Source organism: Budorcas taxicolor, chromosome 23, assembly GCF_023091745.1.
Source record: "Budorcas taxicolor isolate Tak-1 chromosome 23, Takin1.1, whole genome shotgun sequence".
NCBI classification, from domain to species: Eukaryota; Metazoa; Chordata; class Mammalia; order Artiodactyla; family Bovidae; genus Budorcas; species Budorcas taxicolor.
The window spans coordinates 17468197-17490609 of record NC_068932.1 but is presented as its reverse complement, the minus strand read 5'-3'; the positions used below and the strand labels follow the sequence as shown (position 1 = coordinate 17490609).

The 22413-nt window shown below is 45.8% G+C and overlaps 1 protein-coding gene across 1 annotated transcript in view; it reads left to right on the top strand.

Moving 5' to 3' along the window:
* TLL2 (tolloid like 2) overlaps window positions 1-22413 on the top strand; it is a 141013-nt gene that overhangs the window by 52335 nt on the left and 66265 nt on the right. The window contains exon 3 of the mRNA XM_052660936.1: window positions 13001-13078. Within this exon, the coding sequence (XP_052516896.1) occupies window positions 13001-13078 (78 nt within the window). The remainder of the gene's footprint in view (window positions 1-13000; window positions 13079-22413) is intronic.

Here is a 22413-nt window from a genome sequence, read left to right as displayed (position 1 = left end):
AAAAGGTCAAAGACAGGCTGTGGAGCTCCATGGTCCTCTTTCTGCTTCTCTCCTCCAGTTTCCTGAAGAGGGCTTGGGCTGGTCTTCTTTTCCATGATTCCTGAGTTCCTTGCTACTCTTCCTGTGACCCACTTCATGGGGTTTGTCCTTTGAGACATCTATAGATTGTAAATCTTTATCAGTCATTTGGTCACCTGTGCAAAGGTCACGTGCTAAAATTCTTCTAAGATGTTCAATGAGGACAAATGTATGTCTCTTCCAAGGAACGTTATTCTAGGTAGTGAGAAAGACTTAACCCTTGGGTGTCAATTACCTTTTCTTTATTGTCAGGGGTTTTTCCTTCCTTCTCTGTTCCCATCAGACACCAAGGGACAGAGCAGTGAGGCAAAGAGTAAGGGTGCAGAGTTGGACCCTCCCAGCTCTGCTACGTACCAGGTGGTGACCACAGATAGAGGACTTTAACCTCCTCAAGCCTCAGTTTCCTTATCTGTAAAATGGGGGTAGCCATAATAATTTACCCCACTCAGATGCAGCGAGAATACACACAATTGAGATAATACATGCAAGTATCAGTCAGTCCTCTTCAGTCCAGTTCAAATGTACATACTTATAAGCCTCCGCTATGAAACCACATAATGGAAATAGACAAGATATTGTCTCGGTCCTCAGAAGTTAAGTGTCTCATATTGAACAACAGACTTGGTCTGCAAACTGTTATACTCCAGAGATGGTATGATCAGGGCTGGGAGCTCCTTGAGAGGAGGGACTGTGTCTGACACCTGGTACAGTGCCTGGCACTGAGAGGTGCCCCTTAGAAGCTTGCTGAAAGAATGAATGAACGGGTGAGTGAGTAAAGGGCCACTAGGGGTTTGTAGGTGAAACACAGAGATAAGAGATGGCTTCACAGAGCAGGCTGAGCTGAGCTGTGGAGATTTTGATTAGCGTTGAGGTGGGGAGGGCATTGCAGGTGGAAGGCAGAGCCTGAACACAGTCATGGAGTGGGGAGCTTGGGGTGAGAACTGAGCGGCTCAGGATGGTTGGTGGGTGGGGGAGGAGGTAGGACTCGGGGGAGAAGGGAAGCTGGAAAGGCTTGTTGGGACCAGACTTCGGTGGGACTTGGGCTGAGGACTTAAACTCCCCTCCCTTTTCTGCCTCAGTGCCCAGAAAGCTGTGTGACTGTGGGTGAATTATTTAAAGTTTTCTATGCCTCAGTTCCTTCATTTGTAAGTAAAGTCAGTAATAGTCCTTACCTCACCTGGACTATGCTGAGAATTAAATGAGAAAATACACGTAAGGCAGCAAGCATAGTCCTTGGAAAACAAGGTCCCCAATAAATAATCTCTCTCAGCAAAGCTCTAACTTGTAATTTGGGACCCACTATTCAGTGAATGAGTAGATGGGGGAAAAAAGGACAGATGGGGAAAAAATAGAAACAGTGGCAGATTTTATTTTCTTGGGCTCCATAATCACTGCAGATGGTGACTGCAGCCATGAAATTAGAAGACGCTTGCTCCTTGGGAAAAAAAGCTATGACCAACCTAGACAGCATATTAAAAAGCAGAGACATCATTTTGCCCACAAAAGTCTGTGTCGTCAAAGCTATGGTTTTTCCATTAGTCATGTACAAATGTGAGTGCTGGACCATAAAGAAGGCTGAGTGCTGAAGAATTGATGCTTTCAAACTGTGGTGCTGGAGAAGACTCTTGAGAGTCCCTTAGAGAGTAAAGAGATCAAAGCAGTCAATCCTAAAGAGAATCAACCATGAATATTCATTAGAAGGACTGATGCTTAAGCTGAAGTTCCAGTATTTTGGCCACCTGCTGTCAAGAGCCAACTCATTGGAAAAGACTCTAGTGCTGGGAAAGATTGAGGGCAGGAGGAGAAGGGGACAACAGAAGATGAGATGGTTGGATGGCATCACTGACTAAATGGATATGAGTTTGAGCAAACTCCAGGGAAGTCTGACATGCTGCAGTCTATGGGGTTGCAAAGAGTCGAACACAACTTAGCAACTGCACAACAACAACAACTCAGTGAATGACACTTACTTATCTTGGCCAATCCATTCTACTCTCCCAGGAATAACAGGATGACAACACCCAAGCTAGTCACCTGAGTGTTTTCTTAACATATGTGTGCATCCGAAGTTGCCTGAGTCGTATCCTACTCTGCAACCCAATGGACTGCAGCCTGCCAGGCTCCTCTGTCCACGGGATTCTCCACGCAAGAATACTGGAGTGGGTTGCCATGCCAGGGGTCAAACTCAAGTCTCTTCCGTCTCCCACATTGTCAGGCAGGTTCTTTACCACCAGCGCTACCTGGGAAGCCCACTCCAGTATTCCCATGGGCAGAGTGGCCGAGTGGACTATAGTCCATGGGGTAACAGGATGTGTATCTTCTTAATGTATTTCTTTACTTAATGTTTTAGTTATTTGATGTCTCAAGTTGTTATGGAGCAATGTCTAAAGAAATACCATGCTTGGGTGTGGAGAAGGTCTGGTTTTCACTGACTCCCATTGACTATCAATGGATCCTCAGCCTAAACTTGGTTCTCTTAAGTGCGTTTTAAGGAGAACTTGAACTTTTTACTTCATTTGTGGTACTTCTGGTAAAAAATGTCTTGTCTCCATGGCTTATTGTTTCACCCCATTTCAGACTTCAGAATAGTTTTAGAACCAATAGTAATAATAGCTAACTTTCAGTTCAGTTCAGTTCAGTCGCTCAGTCGTGTCCGACTCTTTGCAACCCCATGAATCACAGCACGCCAGACCTCCCTGTCCATCACCAACTCTTGGAGTTCACCCAAACTCGTGTCCATCGAGTCGGTGATGCCATCCAGCCATCTCATCCCTCTGTCGTCCCCTTCTCCTCCTGCCCCCAATCCCTCCCAGTATCAGAGTATTTTCCAATGAGTCAACTCTTCACATGAGGTGGCCAAAGCACTGGAGTTTCAGCTTCAGCATCAGTCCTTCCAAAGAACACCCAGGACTGATCTCCTTTAGAATGGACTGGTTGGATCTCCTTGCAGTCCAAGGGACTCTCAAGAGTCTTCTCCAACACCACAGTTCAAAAGCATCAATTCTTCGGTGCTCAGCTTTCTTCACAGTCCAACTCTCACATCCATACATGACTACTGGAAAAACCATAGCCTTGACTAGATGGACCTTTGTTGGCAAAGTAATGTCTCTGCTTTTGAATATGCTCTCTAGGTTGGTCATAACTTTCCTTCCAAGGAATAAGCGTCTTTTAATTTCATGGCTGCAATCACCATCTGCAGTGATTTTGGAGCCCCCAAAAATAAAGTCTGACACTGTTTCCAGTGTTTCCCCATCTATTTCCCATGAAGTGATGGGACCAGATGCCACGATCTTCATTTTCTGAATGTTGAGCTTTAAGCCAACTTTTTCGCTCTCCTCTTTCACTTTCATCAAGAGGCTTTTTAGCTCCTCTTCACTTTCTGCCATAAGGGTGGTGTCATGTGCATATCTGAGGTGATTGATATTTCTCCCGGCCATCTTGATTCCAGCTTGTGCTTCTTCCAGCCCAGCGTTTCTCATGATGTACTCTGCATAGAAGTTAAATAAGCAGGGTGACGATATACAGCCTTGATGTATTCCTTTTCCTATTTGAAAGCAGTCTGTTGTTCTTAGTGAGTGCTGACTCTGAACCAGGCATTGCTCTATGGCTTACACGCATCATCTCTTTTAATCTGGATGATGCCCCTATGAGGTGAATACTCTCATCCTTATTTTATGGATGAGGGGACTGAAACATAGAGACATTAAATGAGTTAAGATCACATGGCTAGTAAGTGACAGAGTAAAGGTTTATCCCTGGACAGTCTGACTCCAGAGCTAGTCCTCTAGGTCCGTCTTGCAAACCACCTGACTTGCTAGAGCTTTAAGCATCTAGAGATCAGTCTAGGGGTAAGCTGTTCCATTTGTGGTCCCTGACAAACCTCATCTGGCATAGTCATTCTTCGTGACTCTGGGCTTGGTTTTGACTGGCTTTGGCCAGCAGGACATTAGGAAGATTTTTAAGCAGAAGCTGAAAAAACAACTGCACAGTGGGGCTCATCCTTTTGGAATGCTGCCTCCACATGAGCCATCTCCATCATCCCTCAACCTTTTCATCCCAGCTCAGGTCACAGAGCAGAGACCAGTCAGCCCCATTTATTCCTTACCCCAACTCTTGGCCCTCAGAAGCAAGGATAGAATGGTGGTTGTTTTAACCCACTCTGTTTAGAGGAATAGTTTGTTGCGCAGTAATAAATGACGGAAATGGCCAAGAATCCAAGGCCAGGCTTGTGTGAAAGATGTGGGCCAAGTGTACAAGAATACCTAGAGTCCAGGGCTCAGGAGAGCAATGGAGGTTTGAATCCAGGTGAGCAATAAGTACTCCAAGAGCATCTTTAAGCAGAAGGCCTGATGTAGCTCAACCCACAGTCAGGGACTAGGAAAAATGCAGTCACAGGCACTCACAATGGGCGAAGGGCCCAATACCAGGCAAGATGGACATCTGGCTGGAGGCTCCGGGCTAGAGTAGCTCAAATTTGCATGATAAGAAGGCTCTCTTGAGCTTCTGCCTGTGGTCAGAGCAAATTCCAAGGCCTCTTCAGCCAATGCAAGGACACAGGTGGGAGTCAGTTAACAGAGTGGGGAAGGGCAGACTGGGTCTCCCAGGAGCCAGCCAACACTGTCTGAAAGAAGGTTTCAACAAGCCTTCTCTCATTCTCACCAATGAGCTTTCCTCTCTTCCATCTTGCCAAGGTGTGGGCTCATTATTTTCTCTTTCCATGATCGGAGCAGAAAATCAGAAAAAAAAAAAAGGCTGGACCACAACTTTTCCATCTGCATAAACACAAATATGTTTCTTTCTCATCAGAAAAGGTTTCCCAGCAACTGTGTGTTTGTATGTGTGTGTATGTGTGTGCAGACATACACCACGAAGTGCAGAACACATGTTCTTAGGCAAAATATGTGATGTAATCTAGTTCTTCATTTGAAAATCTTTTTATTTCCTGATTATAAAAGTAATATGTTGAAGAAGATTTAGAAATTACAGAAAGTACATAAAAAAATTAATATTTGTCCAAAAATCACCCATCAGAGATCATCACAATGGACACTGTGGTTATTTCCTTCCAGTATTTTTTCCACATTGTTTTGTATTTCCTTTATATCATAATTCCTTTACTGCCCCCTGTGGGGGGTGTGATTGACACAGTCTGTCTTTAAAATGTTGGGGATGAACATCTGTTGTTTTTCATTGTTATTTCCTTTGTACTGATATCTAGAAGTTATATTATTGGGTCAAAGTCATTATTATTGCTTGTTTTAAAAGATGTTGATACATCTTGCTAAATTACCTCAAAACATGTTACTAATTTATATTTCTATTCCAACAGCAGTATCTAAGAATTCCTATTTTATTATACACTGGCCAATAATAAATCATTTCATTAACAAAAACTGGCAGTGATCTTTTAACTTATTCTCCCTTCCCCTTCTGTAGCATTTGAAATTTGGCATAGATATAAAATTACTTGGCACCGAATTACTTGGGATTACACATTGATTGCTGTAGTGGTTGCCTAGTGCATTCCTAAATCAACCTGTTAAAGGGACTTTGCCTTGCTTTTTTTTTTTCCCTAATAAATAAATAAAAGCTCTGGTGAGTAGGTGTGTCTTGCTTTTCTGACAGAGGTATGTAGATGCTTCATCCATTGGCCTTGCCTGGGATGCTTGCTCAGACCCTACCTGTACAGGTGTAGAGCAGGGTTAGGAGCATGGATTCTGGAATCAGAAGGGCCTGCTTTGCAAGGCAAATTCCGTCACTTGCCAGCTGGGTGACCTTGGACAACTTATTCACGAACCTCAGTTGTCTCTTCTGTAGAAGAGGAATGATGTTACTTATTCATGGCATTGCCATGTGCATTACATATGACCAGAGGGCATGGCAGATTGACTGTAAGGGTAAGAGTCTAATGCCCTGCATGAACTAGCCTTGCATCTCTCAGGTGTTAGCCTCAGTTCCAGCTCCATCAGACACTTATTTTCCTCCCTCTGGACTTTTTTAACTTGCTGGTATTTTTTTTTCCTTCTAGAATACTCTCCCCAGATAGATGTCTACCTCATCATTTAGGTGTCAGCTCAGATGTCACCAACTCAGATCTTCCCTGGGATCCCATCCCCCATTGTTCTTTGAAAAACTTTTAATTTCTTGAAAGTGCTTAATCCTTCCACAGAATGGTCTTTTTTGCTTTGTTTTGTTATTTGTTTTTTGGCCATGCCATTCAGCTTGCAGGATCTTATTTCCCTGACCAGGGATCAAACCCATGGCACTGAAAATGTCAGTCCTAACCACTGGACCGCCGGGGGAGTCCCATGATCTCATTGTTTACTGTGGATTTTCTTCCCTCCACTGGCACCAGGAAGGCACCATGAAGAGAGACACTGCCTGTCTCTGCCTTAGGAACCCAGCACGGTGCTGCCCAAAGGCGGCACTCAGTCAGTACTTATGGAGTGGACTGGCAATAAAGTGATTTTTAAGATCTTGTGCTAGAGATTTTATGTTTTTTCCTTAGAGTAAGCAAAGTAGTTTTCTGCTAGATTTACTCTAATGGGTCAGAGCTGGAAATACAGGTATTAAAAAGTCAGTAAAAATGTGAGAGCTAAGGTTGTCCTGGCAGGGTTACTTGTGTTATATCTTAAAAGTTTTGACTTTAGACTGATCTGGGAGACTCTCAGCCTCTTCATCCAGTGGCTGTGTCCACAGTGATGTCTTAACTGCCCTAAACCTCAGTTACCCTGCATGTAAAATGAGAATAACACCCACCTCAGAGGGTTAACTTGAGGATTAAATACAGGTAACATGTGAGTACTTGAAAATAATCAAGGACTTTTTTTTTTTTTGCCTCATTGGCGTGTGGCAGCTTAGTTCCCCAACCAGGGATTGAACTCACGCCCCCCTGCACTGGATGGCAGTCTTAATCACTGGACCTCCAGCAAAGTCCTGCTGCTGCTAAGTCACTTCAGTCGTGTCTGACTCTGTGTGACCCCATAGACGGCAGCCCACTAGGCTCCCCTGTCCCTGGGATTCTCCAGGCAAGAACACTGGAGTGGGTCCAGCAAAGTCCTAGTCAACATTTAAAAAATGGTAGTTATTTTTGTGTTTAAGAAAAGCAAGAACCAAGTAACGTTGGGCTCTGAGAATGATACAGAAGGAATAATTACTATGAGGTTCTGTTTATTAATTACCATATTCATGAATACTAATTCACAGTCCCAATGAGTGATCATATATTCGAATAAACAATACTGATCTATGACTCCGTCCTCTTGGGCTTTCGAAAAGCCCATCCCTTTCTACCTAGATGTCTTTGGATGTATATGGTTAATATTTCATTAATTATGGTGGAGGGGCGTTGTGTGTACATCAATGTCTCATATGATGCATATAATTAAGCCACTTTTTGTTGGGAGCAGAAGAAAATTGGGCTTTCCCAAAGAAAAGCAGCTTGCTCCCGAAGTTGCTAACAGATTGCTTCTTAATTGAATTTGGGAGGTGAATTATATGGTGAATTAGAAAAAAGAACAACTCTGAATTTAGTGAATTGTTCCATAAAGGCAACTGTGGGATTGAATTGCAAATGCTGGATGGAAACATTTCAGCCTGGCCCCATGCATCACGGGCCGCTGACCTCTGCTGTGTTTCAGTGAGAGCAGTGAACAGGCCTGGAGCTCTCTTTTCAAGGCCTGGAGGGCATTCTTTCCCAGAGACCAGCTGTAAGCCTGGGTTTCTTATGCAAAGGAGACGTTTGAATAAACCACTGTGACTAATGAAATCTACAAGGTCTTTGCATAGCCTCTTACTGAAGAGGTAATTAACCAAAGATTAAATATGGGCATATATATGTATTTTTTCAAGTTTTTTTTGTCTTGCAGTCACACGTAAGGAAAATATATCCGCAGTCTCTGAATACTCCCTGTCCCCATCGCCCCCAATCTTTGTCTGCATCAGGCTGTATTTCTCTCTGCCTTGTTCTGTGTGCTTGTGGCTACAGTTATAGCCACAACCACACCTGTCTCACTCATTTGATTGGTTTTACTGAAATAGATGTGAGAAATGACTTTCTAAGTACTCAATGTCTGTCTCCAGCTCCACATTTTCCATTCCTGGTGAGCTTGGGAGGGAAAGAGATTGGCTATAAGAACGCATCGTGAGATGAGGCTACCTTTTACAGGGTTCTCTCAGTAGAGAATCTCAATTTGGGCAGCACCTTAGAATCACCTGGGGAGCTTTTTAAACTCCCAAGGCCTAGGCCATGCCTCAAACCAATCAAATAAGAATCTCTGGAGAGGGATGCATACATTGGTATTTTTCTAAAAGGCTTCCCAAGATGATCCCAAAGTGCAGCTAAGGTTGAAAGCCATTGTTCCAAGAATATCTATTCTCCTCTCTCTGTAAGCTGAAAAAGACAATATTTTTCCATTGGTGATGCTGAGTTAGAAATGATTGGGGTTTTCTTTTTAAGCACTGTCTTCCCAATTCATCCATCTACCTATGCATCCATCCATCAATCCATCCATCAGTCATATATTTTATTGGGTGTCTGCTATGATGTGCCAAGTGCAGTACTGGGTGTTTATTATTGGGCAAGACAAGGTCCCTCTCTTCAGGATGCTAAAATCTAGACAAGGGGATCAGCCAGATAGACAGGACTTGTGGTAAGGGATGTAACTAAGCCCAGGGCGCTGGAGACAGAGAAGAGGGGGCTTCTATCTCAAGAGGAGCAACAGGGCTTCCCAGAGGAAGTGGTGTTCAAGCTGAGCCTTGAAGATCCAGAAGGATTTGGCCAGGCGAAGAGGTGGGTGTGACAGAGGAAGAAGCATCAGCAAGAAGAGAATGGAAATCCGAGCTACCGTGAGTAGCTGAGGTGACAGCACAGAGCAGGAAGCCCTGAGGTACCAGGTGGAAGAGGCCAGCAGGGCCACATCACAGGGGCCTCAGGGGTCCTGTCGGGGTCTGGAACTTATCCCAGGGGCAGTGGGAAACCTTGGAAGAGTTTTCCTCAGGGGAGTAGTCAAACCATATTCACTCCAAATTGACCGCCAGGCTTAGCTGTAGTGGAAGCAGGAGTTTGGCTGCCCTTCTGAGAAAAGACTAGACCCGCCAACCTCTTGCTGGTAAGGGTGACAGAGAAAGGATGTGTGTTCTTAACTGCTGTGACCCCCGTCTCAGTGGTGACCTTGGATGTACCCTCAAGACCTCCTGGAAAATGCCCTAGGTCCCGTGGGAGCAGGCAGCCACCCCCGCTAGAGAACCCGACTTGTGCTCCTTGTTCTTTCTGGGTCTGAGGCAGAGGGGAAGGAGCTCAAATCTGGGGGCTCCGTCAGGACCCACCTTCAGCTTCTCCATTACTAACCATCTCCGTACCATCAGGGCAGACAAGTCACTTCACCGTTTGGAACCTTGTTTCCTCATCTGTGAGATGGGGATGTTCGTGGCTTTTTTGCCACTGAGTCTTTGTGAGGCTGGACTTCCCAGGTGGCGCTCGTGGTAAAGAACCCGCCTGCCAATGCAAGAGATGTAAGAGACACAGTTTTGATGCCTAGGTCTGGAAGAGCACCTGGCGGAGGGCATGAGAGCTCACTCCAGTATTCTTGCCTGGAGAATCTCACGCACAGAGGAGCCTGGTGGGGTCGCAAAGAGTCGGACAGGACTGAAGCAACTCAGCACACACACGTGCAAATGGTGATGCTCCCCCACCGCCATCTGCTAGGGGCACCTGGTCACCTCCTCCTCAACTCCAGGGCTTTGCTTCTATTGGGACACCAAGGACCGAGGGGCCAAAGGCATCAGAAGTCCTCAACCTCCACCTCCGTGGCCTCCTGCAAAACGGAATAGCAGTCTCTCCCAGCCATCGCTTCCTCAGCCACAGCCTCCAGCTAACCTTGAACCAGGCTGTGCCCAGCTATCCTTAAAGGACTATATATATACTGTATACACATATATAGTATGCTATATATATATATATATATATATATATATACAGTGTGTATATATATATATATATATTTGTTTGTAGGAGCCAAGCAGGTCTAATTATTCCAACTCTCCATGCTAGACTGGAACTACATGGAAATCTTTCAAATCCCAGCTTCTGTGCCCCCTACTGCCCACTACTAATACCCCTGATTATATTCAGACCCAGTGCAGTTACAGAATCCTTTCATGTCCTCTGGCTCCCATTTAGATCTCTTGGAATAAAAGCCCTCATTTTGAAAATGGCCTGCAAGGTCCCCCACAGCTCCAGACCCCCCACTGCTCACTGACCTCAGCACCTACTATTCTTTGCCTAGCTCATTCCATTCCAGTCACACCCACCTGCCTACTGCCAAGCACACTCTCACCCCAGGGCCTTTGCACCTGCTGTTCCTTCAGTTGGAATGCTTTTCCCCAAATATCTGCAGACCCTTTCCTTCACTTTCTTCAGGGTTCTGCTTTTCTGCCTGTGTGAAATGGCAACCCCTCACCCCTAGCATTCCCTGTTCCCCTCCACTCTTTTCTTCATAGAGCTCATCAACAACCGACATATATTGAGTCTTCTATTTGTTATCTCCTCTACTATCCACCAGAATATAATTTCCGTGAGGTCAGAGTAGAGATTGTTCAGTCATATCCTGAGCAGCAGAAACAGCATCTGGCATGTGGCAGGTGTCAGACAAATATTTGTTGAATGAGCGAATGCCTAAACAAACCATTACCTCATTCAAAACTTGCAATGACCCATTTGACAGATGAAAAGTCCTAACACCCAAGGTCCCATCCATGCTCACATAGGGAGTAAAGATGAAGCTAGCCTTGGCCTCAGGCTCTCCTTCAGTCTGCTCACCGGCATATTCCTCTGCAGGCCAGAGATTTTCATACCATCAGGATTTCCCCTGACCTTTAGCCCAAGAGGAAATGATATTGCAACTGAAAGAATACCCAGAGGGCTGGGAGCTGGCAGCAAAGTCCCCAGCAGCTGCAGGGAGCGTGTGAGTGGATTTGGAGTTGGCCAGAAAAGCAGTGGACAGCAAGATGAAGGCATGCAAAAATATCCTCGCACGCCTGGGCCACCGCCTGCATCAGTCACCAGAGGGAAAGAGGTGGTCTGTGAGTCAAGAGTTGGGATTCTGGAACAGCAGAGCAGTCTATCGGGGTTGTCCAGGGCCAGGGCATTAGGTTCCATGTTTAGGACCCTTCTTTGGGCAGCACTGGAAGCCTGTGACCTCTGGGACACAGGAAACATCATTGAGCTTCTGACCAGGAAACTGTCTTGAGCCCTCAGCTTCCCATATGGACTGGCAACCCTGGGCTGATCATTTTGTGTCTATTTTCTCTCTGTAAAATTGGGTTACACTTCTGCCATAGAGTTTTTTAAGCCAAGTCAAAGGGGAGATGGGGAAACTGCTTTGTAAGCTGCACTTTTCTAAACAAACTCAAGAAGAAATAATTTTGCACCAGTAGCTTGTTCTGTAGATGTTTTGATGTGGTTTCATAGTCTCCTGGATACAGGATTTATCCTTAAATCTGCTTTGGGGTATCCTGACCCACCCAACTGCTTAACCACTGAATGCAGGAGACACTGGGTCCCCTTCTCAGTCCCTCATGTCTAAGCCATCAGCCTCTCCTGTTGCTCTGCCTCCAACTGTTAATGTATTCCTGATATCCCTGCAGATCCAGCCTCCCTGCCTGCCTACCGCGGTCAACACCTCGACAACACACGCCCATTCCCGAACTAGTTTCTTTTCCAAATCCTCCTGCTGGGATGCACTGGCCTGGATCTCCATGTGGCCGGCTCCTTATCTTCCAAGTCTCAACCCAAATGTCATCTCCCTGCAGGGCCTTCTCTGACAACTTTCTAAGAGGCTGCTCCAGTCCACTTTATTGCATGCTGCATTTGGTCTTCAGAGCATTTTCTGAACCTGCAATCATATCATTCCTTTATTTTCTTACCTACCATGTATCGTCCAGCCGCCCATTTGGAACTGATGCACCATCTGTCTTGTTCACTGGTGGATCCCTGCTCCCTGTGGCTGTACCTGGTTCACAGTAGGTCTAATAGTGGACAGTGATAAACTATCTTCCTGGTGGGTCAGGTGGGAACCTGGTTTCTAGATGATACTAGCAAATGAGATTGTGGATCACTGCTCTTGATTGAGGCTGTGTCTGCGGAGTCTGATTTATAAAGTAAACAGGGAAGTCTCTAAAAGGAGACTCATCCCAAAGAGGAAGCCAGGTTACCTAAGTTTAAGCCGAGGCAGCAGCCACTGTCATATCACACAGTCAGGAGCAGCACTAGTGACGTTTCCCTGCATCCCACACCAGGCGCTTTAGAACCAGAGAGCATCCTTTGTGTACTGGGCTTTCTCAGGGAGGCGAGGGTGAAGAAGCTGACGATAGTATTCCTCTGTTCACTTTGTATATTTCACTCCAAGTACCCTGAACTGATTGAGGAAAGGCTACTTTATTAATAATTTGTGAACTAAGTGCATGGTTATAAGAAAGCAAGTTCTTTTTAGCTTCAGCATTGAGAACAGCCCCCCGCACGTGGTAGGAGCCTGGATATCCTTTGTTAAACAAATCTTTGGGGACGTCCCTGGTGGTCTTGTGGTTAAGAATTCGCCTTGTAATGCATGAGTCAGGGAACTAAGATCCCCACATGCCACACGGCAACTAAGCCTAAGCACTCCGGAGCCCTTGCACCACCCCTAGAGAGTCCATGCTCCACAATGAAAGATCCCACACGACTCGAAGAAGACCAGAAGCATCTGAATGAATAAATATTTAAAAGATAAACAAACCAAAAAAAAAAAAAAAAACCCCACAAACCTTTACTGATCCACTGGTGATTCTGCTCATTACCCAGGTGACCAGGTTTGTCCCCTCATTTCATGGTGCTGATGCGAAGAAGGCTAGCATGTCCTCACGTGTCTCTTCTTTGTTCCTTTAGGTGGGCTTGGAGAGCAGCCATCTGGGAGCTGGCCAAATGCTACAGCCACGAATGCCAGCAGCGAGGAAGCCAGAGAGGGTAATGTGAGACCCCACCAGGCCTGGGGGTACTTTTTTCTTTCAGTTGTTGTAAATTTCATGTAAGATTTTTAAGCATTTGAGTGTGTCCCATTTCGTGGCGTTAGTTACCTATGCAGTGTTGTGCCACCGTCACCACTCTCGAGCTCCTGTCGCTCCCTGTATCTCTCCTGCCTCCCTGGTGCCAGCTTTGGGAGCCTCATGTGTGTTGGTAGCTCTGCCATGTCTGACCCTTTGTGACCCCATGGACTGTAGCCTGCCAGCCTCCTCTGTCCATGGAATTCTCCAGGCCAGAATACTGGAGTGGGTAGCCATTCCCTTCTCCAGGGCATCTTCCTAACCCAGGGATCGAACCCGGGTCTCCTGCATTGCAAGTGGATTCTTTACCATCTGAGCCACCAGGGAAGCCCTTTGGGAACCTCGTCTTGTACCTTTTACTTTCAACCTTAGTGGACTAGAAGCAGCAAAGACTGTGGGTGAGAGAGTGAGTCCTCTGGTTGAGTGAGGTGGGCCAGTTGCCAGAGAAAGGTACAACCATGGGGTTTGGTTGCTCGGGGACTGGATGACCTCCAGTTAAACCCTACAGTCTGGACTTGATTTTTCTCTCTGGTGCTTGGCTGGTGGGCTGAGGGCCCGAAGAATCAAGAGGTGGCATGATGAGGCTATGGGCACTGGGGGTCTTACAGAATGAGTGGGCTGGAGAGGCAAGGAAGGGAAATAAAGCTGGAGTGGGGGCTGGGGAGGCAGGTGTAGCGCAGAGACCCCCGTGGGCTTCTCTGGGGGCGGGAGTGCTGTGGGAGTGGCTGGCTGTGGTCAGGGCCACCATCAGCAGGGGTCTTCCTGGAGGCACCACCTCCGCCTGTCTGCACAGCAGCGCCCAGATGTGTGTGCGCTCTCGGAGATTCTAGCCTGGAGATTACAGGAGGCGCCTCACTGCAAGCATCTCACTTTGGATGAAGGTTTTCCTGTTCAGAAAGTGTGCTGGAGGAGAAAGGCTACTGGGTTTGTGTCTGGCCTGCATCCTGCAGGAATCAGGGCTGTTGTTGAGAGTAGCATGTCTTCTATATAAAATCAACACAGAGCAAAGGGAATCGTTTAAAATGCTAGAATCCTGTGTTTTAGGGACGCCTCTGCAGAGATGAAATACAAATCACTGTTTGCTTTATTTTATGTTTTTTCTTTAATGTCATTTTAGTTTACACATACACATATATGTGTATAATTTCACACTAATGTATATTGTGGATTTTTTCTTTTACCTTCCATTTGACTACCTTCTTCACTTCTTTTTTTCCCACATATTACCACTCTCTCTTCCCCAGGTAATACATGCTAATAACTTTGCATGCACCCTTCCATGTGTTTCTCCATGCACATATATTCACATATACATTGATAGAGATACACACACATATAAATATACATATAAACCCATAAACATATACACAGATATATTTTATCACTTTGAAAAAATGGGATCATATTTGATACTTTTTTTATGCATTATGTTTTTCTCACTCATCAATACTTCATGGCAAAGCTGTCTAAGACCCTTATTACGATTTCAGTTTATTCGTTTTTTAAATGTTATTTATTCACTTATTTATTTTTGCCACCGCTGGATCTTCATTGCTGCTCTCAGGTCTTCTCGAGTTGCATCAAGCGGGGGCTACTCTCCGGTTGTGCTGCGCGGGCTTCTCATTGTGATGGCTTTTCTTGTTGCAGAGCATGGGCTCTAGAGCAAGTGGGCATCAACTGCTGTGGCCCAGGGGCTTAGTGGCCCTGCCACAAGTGAAATTTTCTGGGAGCAGGGCGCAAACCCACGCCCCTTGCACCAACAGGTGGATTCCCAACTCCTGGACCACCAAGGAAGTCCTCAACTTATTTTTGTTGTTGTTATTGTTCAGTCACTCAGTTGTGTCTGACTCTTTACGACCTCATGGTGTGCAGCAGGCCAGGCTTCCCTGTCCTTCACCATCTCTGGAGCTTGCTCAAGCTCATGTCCATTGAGTCGGTGATGCCATCCAACCATCTCATTCTCTGTCATCCCCTTCTCCTCCCATCTTCAAATCTTTCCCCAGCATCAGTGTCTTTTCTAATGAGCTGGCCCTTTGCATCAGGTGGCCAAAGTATTAAAGCTTCAGCTTCAACATCATTCCTTCTAATGAATATTCAGGATTGATTTCCTTTAGGGTTGACTGGTTTGATTCCTTGCAGTCCAAGGGACTCTTTATTCTTTAAATAGTTGCAAAATATTCCTGGCATGTATGGACCATGATTTGTTCAATCTTTCCTGTATCAGTTAATATTCACTTCAAGTTTTTGCCATCATATACAGTGCTGCAGTACAGTTCCTGAATACAGATCCTTACAGAGTACGTCTTTAACAGACATTGCTAGAATGTGTTTCAAAAGGTGTAATCACATTTCCATAGCAGTTCATAAGTGTGTTCCTTTCATCATATCCTCCCTGGCACTAGGTATTATCAGTGTTTTCAATAATACAAACAGTAGTTAGTATTCAGTTCAGTTCAGTCGCTCAGTTGTGTCCAGCTCTTTGCAACCCATGAACCACAGCATGCCAGGCCTCCCTGTCCATCACCAACTCCCGGAGTTTACCCAAACTCATGTCCATTGAGTCGGTGATGCCATCCAACCATCTCATCCTCTGTCGTCCCCTTCTCCTCCCGCCTTCAATCTTTTCCAACATCAGGGTCTTTGCAAATGAGTCAGCTCTTTGCCTCAGGTGGCCAAACTATTGGAGTTTCAGCTTCAACATCAGTCCTTCCAATGAACACCCAGGACTGATTTCCTTTAGGATGGACTGGTTGGATCTCCTTGCAGTCCAAGGGACTCTCAAGAGTCTTCTCCAACACCACAGTTCAAAAGCATAGTAGTTATTATTACTTAATTTGTTTTTCTCTTATTCCTGGTGACTTTCAGTGTCTTTTATCTTCACCAGTGACTGGGACGTGCACTTCTGTGAATCACCTCTTGCTGTCCTTGGGTCATTTCTCTCTTGGCTTGCTGACTCCCTCTTATCTGTCTGACCTCAGTTAGAGAGAGGCAGATTCTTCTCCCACTCTCCACCACCACCATCTAACAAATGTGCATCTTATTCTTAGTCACATGGAAAATCTGTATTTTTCTGCTTTGCTTGCTTGAAGGTATTTTGACTTAGGGATTTTCAGGCTCCTAGACACCTGATAAACTCAATATCACTTCATTTTGGCCACAGATGGCCAGCCCTTAATGGTGAAAATGATGCACAGGGTATGAGGCTGAAACCAGAGGGACTTGCCATTACTCTTTGCTGATAGCGCAGATGGTTAAGAATCTGCCTGTAATGTAGGAGACCTAGTTTGGGAAAATCCCCTGGAGAAGGGAATGGCTTACCCACTCTAGTATTCTTACCTGGAGAATTCTGTGGACCGAGGAGCCTGTCAGGCTATAGTCCTGGGGTCACAAAAAGTTGGACATAACTGAGCAACTGACACTTTCACTTTTCACTTTCAGTGATGTAGACACCATACCTAATTTAAGTGATTTATTTTCGCATTAAAAACTACCTTCTTTAAACTGTGATTCATTATCTTGCATGATTCTGTGTGCTGACTAGGCTTTGTGGGGTGGGTCTTCGGCTGACATCATTCAGCCAAAGTCGTTCACCTAGTAGCTGAGTTGGGTTGAGAGGTCTAGAAAAAGCTTTAGTCACCTATTTAGCACCCCAGCGTGCCTCCACATGGCTCCTGTCTCTGAGTGGACCTTTGGCACGGAGTTGTATGTGCTGTGCTTAGCCTCTAAGTCATGTCCCACTCTTTGGGACCCCATGGACTGTAGCCCGTCAGGCTCCTCTGTCCGTGGGCTTCTCCAGGCAAGAATACTGGAATGGTTGCCATGGCCTCCTCCAGAGGATCTTCTCACCCTGGGATTGAACCCAGGCCCGCCGCATTGCAGGCAGCTTCTTTACCATCTGAGCCACCAGGGAAGCCCAAGAATACTGGAGTGGGTAGCCTATCCCTTCTCCAGGGGAACTTCCCAACCCAGGGATTGAACTGGGATCTTCCGCATTGTAGGCAGATTCTTTACCAGCTGAGCTACTAGGGAAGCCCTGACTTAGGTGGTCTAACTAAGTTGTTAACTTAGTTGTCTAACTAAGAGTTTTTACAGATGGCAGCTGGCTTCCCAGAGAAAGGAAGCGGAAGCCACCAGTCCACTTAAGCCTGGGACTCAGAACTCTCAGAAAGCTACTTCTGCCACATTGTATTGGTCAAAAAAAGCCGAAGGGCCATCTCAGCCTCAAGAAGAAGAAAATAGGTTCCAGTCCTTAGTGTGAGAAATGGTGTGAGCTTACAGAAATGAGAGCTATGGCCATATTTAGAGACCGTCTACTGTCTTCCCTCACTGTATCTTGTCTGCTCACCAGCAATAGTTATTGTCAGGATTTTTAGTATTTGCTAGTTTGTTAGGTATAAAATGACCCAACCAAATAAACTTGAACAGTCAGGCACACTTGGGTTTGCATCCCAGCTCAGCCGCTTTGTAACTATGACCTTGGCTAAGTTATCCAGTTAACCTCATCTAAGGTTTGGCAAGGATTAGAAACAATATTTATGCAAAGCACATAGCCATGTGTCTGGAACATAAGAGGGACTCAATGAGCGTAGCCCTTCCACTTCTTTCTCTCCACCTTCACTTCCAAGAATTATATGATTCAACACTGGAAGTGCGCCGTCCACCTCTGGACTGGGATTTCACAGCTCTTCAGCAGCTGCACAGAAACACAATTAAAGAGGACAGGAAGGAATAAAGCTGCCGCAACCCATTAAAATTCTGCCTCTGGTTGGGTTGTACGCGGTATTCACATTGTGATGAGAGATCTTCTTGGGTGCTTTAAGGAGGATGACAGCACTGCCCCACCCATGCCCCACGCCCCTGCAGCTGGCTACATCCACAGTCTGCAGCCCCTCAGATGACCCTGGTGTGTTTGGAGAGGACAATGTCAAGGTTAGGCCAATCCTTCCAGTCTGAATCCCTCCAGTATTACCACAGCAGACGAGTAAGTCTTTGAGCATCCAGGGCGAGCCGGAGGAGGAAGGAGACCCCCAGGGTGAGGTGAGGATGGTCCCTTCTAGCTTGTTCCTCTAGCCCTCCCATCTGTCCCTCCAGGACACTGTCAGGCGCCAAACTGGGTGGACGACGTACCTCTTGTTTTGTTTGAATTAAAGATAAGTTGTGTCAATCTCAGATTCCCCTTTAATCACAACCGGCCCCCTCTTCTGCCACCCCCAGAAAAAGAGACCGCCCAAGCAGGATAAAGGATCTGAAGGGAGCCTCTGGCTGGCTGGCTACAGCAGCAGGTTTATTTCCTGGCATTATGTGGCTCCCCTCAGCCTTGACGGCGGGGATTTGTGCTTCCAGCCTTGGGGAGTGCTGGGGGTCTTGGGGAACTACTCACTCGGCACCCCCCTGGCAGACCCTTTGGTCTGAGAGCCTTCCTTCTCTGGAGATGAGAGCTCAGCATGCATTTGGGGGCTGATAATGGGATTAATGAAATGAAGTGTGTAACTGTTCCTCAAATGAAGCTGTGACTATTTTGATAGAGGCTGATTTCCAGAACCATGTTCATAAAAGAGAAGGGACTTTTCCCTTTCTGTAGCAGTCCCTTAAGGGACTGTAGCAACCTGATTCGGTTGTCCCAGAGAATAAGGATCCCTCAAACTTGGGCCCAGAGCATCCAGACCCCTGAACATCACTCGGGTCAGCATATCTGGGTGTAAACTGAACCTGACTTTGGACATTCTTTCTAGCCTATCCCCAGGTGCAAACATGATGGTGATGACTGCAGCTCATGTTGAGCTCTTACTGTAGCAGGCGTTTTTTGTTCACCGCCTGGCTCCACGCCCATGACACCAGCACACAGCAGGCAGGAGGGCTCAGGGGACGGTGTGGCTCTTCTAAAGCAACACAGGTAGTGAATGGCAGGATTTATCTTCAGCCTATTGGACCCCAGGCCTCTTGCTCTTAATCTCTGGGCTACCTCATTGATTCTCAAGCTTCTTTTTGTGTCAGAATCACCTGGGGAGCTTGAAAAAGCACAGACATCTTGACAGTCCTCTAGGTTAATTGAGTCCCAGTTTCCCAATCTCAAGGCAGGGGTGCAGACACCAGAATTTTAAAAAAGCTCCTTGATCAAACCATTGTGCAGAATAAGCCACGGTCTCCGCTTTCACCCAGGCTTTCAGAATCACCGCAGGCAAGTTATGAGTTTGCCCATCACCCGCGAGGTGAGGGTTATGCAGATGGCTGGACCATCAGGGTGTTTACTTCCAGTGTGGGAGGGACCGGTTGACTAATCGAAAATCCACAGTTCCTCAGTTGAGAAGTCTGGGTCAGGCCTGGTTCTGTTTGTGACATGACTGTGCCTTCAGCTGGAAATGGAGCATTGAATAGCTAGAGCCGCTCTGCTTTTTCAGAGAGGAGAGGGTACACTCCCAGAGCCAGGGAATTTAAATGGACTTTATCCCCCAGCCCACCCCGCCCTCAGCGTGTTAAATCCTTTCAGACACCCCTGTGCTCCTCTTCAAATGCAGGATTCTTGGACCATAATAAATAATTACATTCTTCTATTTGGACTCCAATTCCAGATAGTAGTAATCCAAGAAAATCCAATAATGACAGTTGCATTAAGATCCTTCTTCCAGGCTAAGCAGAACATCTGTTTAGACATATTTTTAATCGGCAAATGCTTCCTGTGTTGAGTCCTCAGCAAATTAAATTTCTCACTGGACCGAGGGGGAAGCTGTCATTCAATAACCCATCTCTGGAAATTACACTCCAGCCTCTTTCCAGGTGCACTTAAGATTTTCCCATGCTGACTCGGCTGCACACAGGCCCTTATAACACCAGGTCACAAGTATGGATAAGCGCAGCTTCTCTGAGAAACATTGGATTCCTTAGTGTTAGTCCCTCAAACAGAGAAGTATTTTTGCCCATTCTCCAAGGGGGAGTTGGCGGCAGAGGAAAATTTAAGAGACTTGTTGAAAACCATATGGGAAATGAATAACAAACTTCCACTTGCTACATCACTGCCTGTGATTACTTAAGACAGGATGATTCTCAGGATTTAAACATTAAGGACTTCAGGGCTGCCAACATTTTGGAGAGGTTTCCGCCGCAGAATTGTTTGGACTGTTGGTTGTTTATTTTTAGAATAACTCATCCATTCTTTAATTAATTAATTGAAAACCTAAAAGCACCCCATGCTTACCACCAGCCAGACACTGTGCTGGGTGTGAATAGAGTGGTAAATGAGCCAGCCACAGTCCCTGCCCCCACAGAGCTTCTAGTCTACGGGGGCAACTCACATTTGAAGCTTTCCCAATGGCTTAGTGGGAAAGAATCAGCCTGAAATGCAGGAGACGTGGGTCTGATCCCTGGGTCTGGAAGATCTCCTAAGGAGGAAAGGGCCATCACTCCAGTATTCTTGCTGGGAAAATCCCATTGACAGAGGAGCCTGGTGGGCTGTAGTCCACAGGGTTGCAAAGAGTCAGACACAGCGGAGCACACAAACATTTGGAATCTGGATGCAATCTGTAGTCCTGGGCTGGGATAGCAAGTTAAAAGGTCTGTAGAGGCCTAGCAGGTAATGTCAGTGGGTGAAGTGGCTGGATGGAACCGTGTGAAGTGGGAGATAGATTCTAGCAACCAGGAAAACATGTGCCTTGACTGTGAGGAGCAGATGCTACTTAACTGCTGTGGCTGCAGATGACAGAAGATGAGCCACTGTTGCCACATCTTTTCATTTTTGAAGAAAAACTAGAAAATTGGGATTTTTATGTGAAAGTCCTTGATTTTTAAAAGTTGGCTTCTCAAGTGAGATTTAAGAAAAAACAAAACAAAGTGTGGCCCAAAAGCATCCAGGCCAAACAAAACACATCTGTGGGTTGGGTTTATACCAAGAGCTGCAAGTGTGTGACTCCCGATCTAGAAATTCTAGCAGTAAAACAATTATGTTCAGGCTGAAAAATGTGTTACACGCCAACTTTCTGATTCTAGTGACTGAATTGGCATGGGCCTCTTTTACAAACAGAGAACTACTACGAAAAAAAATAAAATCTTCCTCTTACCCCAAATTAAAAATACAGAGTTACACTCAAAGAAAAGAAAGGGAAATTGTCATGATCAGGAAGGAATAGCTATTTGCTTTTAATGATGGATACCTAAGGCTAACTACACTTAGATACAGAGGGCTGATGGTATATAATTACAGTACTAAGACAGTGTTATATCAGCAGAGGGATAAGCAATGGACCAGAATAGAGAATGCAGCAATAAACCCAACTGCTGTATGACCCAGAAGTTCCGCTCTTCAGTATTTATTACAGAGAAGTAAAAATCTTCGTGCAAATACCTGTACATTAATGTTCATAACAGCTTTCTTTGTAGGAGCTGGAAACAACTCATGCGTCCTTCGGTAAGTGAATGATTAAACAAACCGTGGTGCATACATACCATGAAGTACTGCTACTCAGCAATAAAAAGGAACTGTTGATACAGGCAACAACTTGAATGAATCTCCAGGGAATGGCGCTGAGTGAGAAAAGCCAATTCGCAAAGGTTATACGCTGTAAGATTCCATTTAAATAATGCTCTTCCAATGAAAACATTTTTGAAATGGAGAACAGATTAGTGCTTGAGAGTTTAGGCATGGGTTGGGAGGGAGGGGGAAGGAAGTTGGATGTGACTGTAAAATGGCAGCATGAGAGATCCTTATGGTGATAGTACTATTTAGTATCATGAATGTGATGGTGGATACACAAACCTGTACACGTAATAAATTGTGTAGAACTGTACACACACACACATGAGTATGTATAACGCTGGGGAAATCTGAATGAGATCCCCTGAGTAGATGTCCATATCCCAGTTGTGATATTGTACTATAGTTTTATAAAATGTTGGGGGAAACCGTCAGTTCAGTTCAGTTCAGTCACTCAGTCGTGTCCGACTCTTTGCGACCCCATGAATCGCAGCACAGCAGGCCTCCCTGTCCATCACCAACTCCCGGAGTTCACTCAGATTCACGTCCATCGAGTCAGTGATGCCATCCAGCCATCTCATCCTCTGCTGTCCCCTTCTCCTCCTGCCCCCAATCCCTCCCAGCATCAAAGTCTTTTCCAATAAGTCAATTCTTCGCATGAGGTGGCCACAGTACTGGAGTTTCAGCTTTAGCATCATTTTCCAAAGAAATCCCAGGGCTGATCTCCTTCAGAATGGACTGGTTGGATCTCCTTGCAGTCCGAGGGAAACCGTCAAAGGTACACAAAATCTGTC